The sequence below is a fragment of the Acanthamoeba castellanii genome, assembly GCF_000313135.1.
Source record: "Acanthamoeba castellanii str. Neff unplaced genomic scaffold scf7180000084505, whole genome shotgun sequence".
NCBI lineage: Eukaryota > Discosea > Longamoebia > Acanthamoebidae > Acanthamoeba > Acanthamoeba castellanii.
The window spans coordinates 34,200-39,289 of NW_004457709.1; the positions used below are offsets into that span (position 1 = coordinate 34,200).

The 5,090-nt window shown below is 59.0% G+C and overlaps 3 protein-coding genes across 3 annotated transcripts; all 3 read left to right on the forward strand.

The window, feature by feature from the left end:
- Positions 1-245: 245 nt before the first annotated feature.
- Positions 246-1,096, forward strand: ACA1_030790 (uncharacterized protein; the record flags this gene model as incomplete). Its single annotated transcript, XM_004356949.1, has 4 exons — positions 246-382; positions 512-559; positions 770-952; positions 1,021-1,096. 4 exons carry the CDS (start codon positions 246-248, stop codon positions 1,094-1,096), a joined length of 444 nt encoding a protein of 147 aa, XP_004357004.1.
- A 105-nt stretch (positions 1,097-1,201) lies between these two features.
- On the forward strand, positions 1,202-3,853 carry ACA1_030800 (HMG (high mobility group) box domain containing protein; the record flags this gene model as incomplete). The annotated part of the gene is made up of 8 exons (XM_004356950.1): positions 1,202-1,852; positions 1,937-2,143; positions 2,228-2,422; positions 2,507-2,706; positions 2,808-2,883; positions 2,965-3,193; positions 3,262-3,479; positions 3,545-3,853. 8 exons carry the CDS (start codon positions 1,202-1,204, stop codon positions 3,851-3,853), a joined length of 2,085 nt encoding a protein of 694 aa, XP_004357005.1.
- A 343-nt stretch (positions 3,854-4,196) lies between these two features.
- On the forward strand, positions 4,197-5,065 carry ACA1_030810 (thioredoxin domain containing protein; the record flags this gene model as incomplete). Its single annotated transcript, XM_004356951.1, has 3 exons — positions 4,197-4,498; positions 4,680-4,855; positions 4,965-5,065. Coding segments are annotated over 3 exons (579 nt in total), but the record flags the coding sequence as incomplete, so codon positions are not given.
- Between the last annotated feature and the right edge of the window lie 25 nt (positions 5,066-5,090).

Below are 5,090 nucleotides of genomic sequence, written 5' to 3' on the forward strand. Positions count from 1 at the left end.
ATCTGCAACGCATTCCGGCAATTCCAAGAAATTGGACATCGATGCGATGGCCAGAGATTTTGCATTAACCGCGAACGCCAGGTATCGCCACGGGGCCATCATTGTGCGAGGGGGACGAATCATCTCCAAAGGCTTCAATCACTACCGACGGACACCACACAGTACTCAACGCCTCCCGCTCAAACACACTCCTTTGCGTACGTGCATCCAACGCCGCGCGCGCAGGCATGTCAACGCACGCAGAGATGGCAGCGCTGCTCGGGCTGGAGAGTGGTAAGAACGAGGAGCGGAAGGAGCTGGCGCGGGGCAGCGACCTCGTCGTTGTGCGATTAGGCGGCCGAGCACTCGAACCTCTCGACTCGATATGGAAACGCAACTCGAGGTGCGTGCCGTGTCTCCATCTGTCGTGCGTGCCGTGTGTCGTGTCGTGCTGTATTCACCTGGCTAATGTGGCGCATCCGCGTCCAACAATTGGTAGACCGTGCCCGGTGTGTGTGGAATGGATGTACAGATATGGTGTGAGGCGAGTGTTTTACACTGTTGGCCAGCCCAGCAACCGGTACGCACTTACTGTTGTGTTGGTGTTGGTGTTCATGTTGAAGTCCAATGAGGTTACTGAGACTATAATCATGCGCATATTCACGTGATCAGCTACTTTCCGAATTGCGACGCCAACGATATTGATAATGAGTACGTTGCTCCTCTCTGATGGCCGAGAGGCCAGCTACAAAGGGTCGTGCAATCTTCTCACCACCATGTGTGCCCACAGGGAGATGGACGAACTGGTGGCAATGGGAGAGGACGGAAAGGAGATCATAACACCACCAGGCGAGATCGACTTCGATCCGCTGCGAAAGGCCGAGGAAGAAGGGATGAAGGAAGGCTGGTGGATGGAAAAGGTGGGCGACCTCAAGTACAAAATGGAGCGATTGCTCAAGCTCGAACTCTCACGGTACACGCAACCCGCCCGCTCCCCGCTTTGGCACCCTTTACTGATACGTATGTGTGTGTGCAACACAGATACAAGCACCGACAATGTGACCACGACCCCATTCCGTTCATCAAGGCCGAGAAGAAGGAATGCGCAATAGGTTGATGATGATGGTGCTTGTGTTGTGCTAATGACGCCGGCCGCCTTCTTAAACTTGAAGAAAATAACGGACGCGATATCTTGGCGCAAACATTGACAAATTGGAGCGAGATGACGGAGTGGCTCAGCACTCGCACCAAGGGGGGCAAGCGCAAGCGTTCTGTCGAGCGAGTCGAGGATGTGACGAATGAGGCCACCGAGTCCTTCTCACAGGATGTGCTCGAAATGAAGCCTCTGAAGAGAGCACGAGTGACGCAGGCGAGCATCGTCAAATCGGATGATTTGCCAGCGCCGAAGAGGAAGGTAAAGGCCGAAGAAGAGGAGGCCAGTGCACTTCGCCCGGATGAATGCGACGAGCTGCTGTACTTCATCGAGCACAACTACCTGAGCAGCCTATCGGCCCTCATGTACTCCCTAAAGGATCTGCTCTTCGTCGCCGAACCTGAAGGCCCGAAGCGCAGACGGCGAGCGGTGGCAGTAGATGACGATCTGTCCGATCGCTTCCTGGCTGAATTTAATCGCCTTCGGGAGATGAAAGATGGGATTGTGAGGAAGGTCACCCGCAACAGCGCACCCGGAACGCCGGTATCGGGGAGGAAGCGTCCGACTTCGGCTTACCACCTCTTCATCAAGGAGCACTACGCGAGCGTGCGCGATGAGAACCCCGACCTGCCCTTCGGCGAGCTCATCAGCCTCGCTGCCACCAAGTGGAGGGAGATGAGCGACGAAGACAAGGCGCCCTACGTCCAGAAGGCCGCCGAGGTGTGCACCTCACTTGTGTGTGTGTGTCGTGTGTGTCGTGTGGGTGTGTGTGCCATGCCCTAACCTAACCCACGCCGTCAACAGGAGGCGAAGAACGGGGCTGCGTCGGAGACTGAGGAGCCCGCCCGCACCAAGCGGGTGTCGGCGTGGGCGGTCTACTTCGGCGAGCAGATGGCCGAGCGGTCCAAGTCCGCCGGCGGACTCACGCGGCAGGAGCTCGCCAAGTCAATCGGCGAGGACTGGAAGAACCTGAGCGAGGCCGACCGCAAGAAGTATGCCGCGCTGGCCGAGGTAACACACCTCGCCTGCGCACACAGTGGGCGCGGAGAGCTCTGCTCACACGCCTGGTGGTGCGTGCGTGCGTGCGTGTCGCAGGAGCGGGCGAGCCAGCCATCGACGCCGCGACCGACCAGAAGGGCCGCGCCGGGCTGGACCGTGTTCAGGAACGAGCAGACCAAGATCTTCCGGGAGGAGAAGCCAGACATGGCCGCCGCGGACCGATTGAAGGAGCTCCACGCCCAGTGGGACGCGCTCTCCGACGAACAGCGGGCCGAATACCGCGCGATGGCCGTACGTTGCACGACCGCCGTTTGATGTTGCCCTCGCTTTACTGCGTTGCGTGATGTCCTCATGTCCGTCCATTCGTCAACACAGGAAACGGCTGCGGCTGAGGCGAAAACCAAGACTACTTCCGGCGGCGGCGCCTCGCGCCGGGCGTCTACCCATCTCGCTAGCGGGGTCATCGGCAAAGAGGAGGGCGCGGTCGTGGTCCGCTCCAAGCGTCTCAGCGCCGACGCCTTCCTCAACCTCACGAGACTCCCCACCGTGGTATTGGTCGACATCACGCTCAAAAGGTTTCTCCCTCGTCCATTCAGCCCACGCACACGACACGACACGACACGACACGCGCACCGCCTACGACACGCACACCGTGCTCACATTGTGGCCCGCTCAGCACGTCGCCGTACCGTAAGTTCGCCTACGCCTACCCTGTGGGCGGCATCCCTCTCCCGCTTGGCCGCAAGGAAGCGGTACGTCTCCCTCTCCAACAATATCTCTCTCGATCTCAGTACTTGGAAGGTACTAACGTTGGTCGGTTCCTCCTTCCCCAGTTTGGCATGAGCGTCGAGGGCATCGTCGAGGGCCTGAAGGTGTTCGAAAAGGCCGGCGTCGACCGCAGCACGCTCGCCAATCAAGCCATGAAGAGCCTGCACCGAACGGAGAAGAAGAACGGCAAGCTGCTCGGATGGAGCCAGGGCCTGAAGGGCCACTCGGACGGCGACCCGCTGCTCGACGACGAGGCCGCTCGCTGGCAAATCCTGTTCCCCGCCTATAAATATGGTGCCGACACACACACACACAATCCCCGCTGTGGTCTCGCTCAGTTCTAACGCCGCCGTTGTGTGCAGTTCTCGAGGAGTGCCTGGCCAAGGAGGTCGACGAGCTGCGGGCCATGACCGAGAAGGGCAGCCAGCTGGTGCTGTTGGACATGGAGAACAGCGTCGACGTGTACGACTACTCGCGGCCGGTCGCAGCCGCCGAACTGCTGAGGCGATACCTGCTCGACCAGTGGCCCTCCAGGGACGAGGAGCGCAAGCTCAAGGAGGCCAAGAAGGCCCAGCCCGAGGTGCCTTCCCCCTCCCTTCGATCTGTTCAGAGCTTTTTCGTAGCGCTGACGTGGTACCAACGCAGGCGAAGTCGCCGGCCAAGAAGGCGGGGGAGAAGCGCAAGCGGAAGGGCAAGGAGGTGACAAAGGAGGTGGATGCGATGGAGGTGGCGCACAAGGAGAACGACCGCGAGGAGGAGGAGGAGCAGAAGGTGCACTGGGACAGCCAACTCAGTATCGGCGAGGAGGAAGGCAGCAGCAGCCAGCAGGAGGAGTCCGAGGAGGAAGAAGACCAGAGCGAAGAAGACGAAGACGAAGACGAGGAAGATCAGAGTGAAGAGGAGGAGGAGGAGGAGGAGGAGGAGGAAGATGATGAAGAGGAAGACAGCGACTGAGTGTTTCGTCCTCGCCTCATTGGCCAACGAAGTGCGCGGTTCAAACACTCCTTTCTTTCGGGCGCTTTTTGCGTCCGTTCAGATTGCAACCCTATTTTGGTAAAGGGGGGAGGGGGCAGTGACGTCCTCACGTTGCGCGGAGCAGCGTGGCCTCACTTTTCTCTTTTCCCCCTAACGACCGGTGCCCCTCCGCTCCACCACCTCCCTGCCACAATAACCAAGGCACAGCCCCCTCCCCCTCCCTCTCTCTTTTTTTTACTTATTATCGGGAGCAGCTTTGCTCTTCTTCACCTTTTTTCTGACCTTCTTCTACTTCACCCACAAACCGCCAACAGGATTAGCCATGAGGACGGCGAAGTTTGTGTGGCTGCTGTTTGTGGCTCTGTGCCTGGTGAGCTTCGTCTGCGGACAGGAGCAGCAACAGGGTCAGCCGCAGGAGGAGCCGCAGGAGCAGGAGCGGCAGCAGGAGGAGCCGCAGCAAGAGCAGCAGCAGCAGCAGCAGGAAAAGGGTCAGCTGGAGCAGGAGAAGGAGGAGGAGGAGGAGCCGAGTACGTATGTGGTCGACCTCACGCGCGCTACCAGCCAAGAATTCGAGGAGTTCGTCAACATGTTCGCGTACGCCATTATCGAGTTCTACGCGCCCTGGTGCGGTCACTGCAAAGATCTCGCTCCCGAGTGCGTCTACTGCTCCCCTTCTTCTTTCCGCTAGCTGCCACTCACCTTTAACACAAGTTCTCACTTGCTTGTGCTTGTGCTTGTGTGTGTGTGTGTGTGTGTGTGTGGTGTGTGGTGTGGTGTGTGGTGTGTGGTGTGTGTCACATCGCAGGTACGAGAAAGCTGCAACTCAGCTGGCCAGGGAGAACAACCCACTGGTGTTCGCCAAGGTCGATTGTACGAGGAACAAGGAGCTCTGCGATTCCGTTCAAGTCCAGGGCTTCCCCACCGTCAAGCTCTTCTTCCACCAGCGCATGCATGAGTACATGGGACCGCGGAGAGCTGCCGGTACCCCTCACCCGACACCAACACCAACACCAACACCAACACCACCATCGTCCGCCGTCTCGTGTCCGCGCGAACACTCATCGCCATGCGCTTGATCTTCAATGCACAGGCATCGTTTCGTACATGAAGAAGATCATGACTGGCCTGACAGTCATCGTCGACACCGCCGAGAATCTGGCCACCTACACCCAAAAGCCTCCAGTCATGGTCGGGTTCTTCGACTCCATTGATAGCC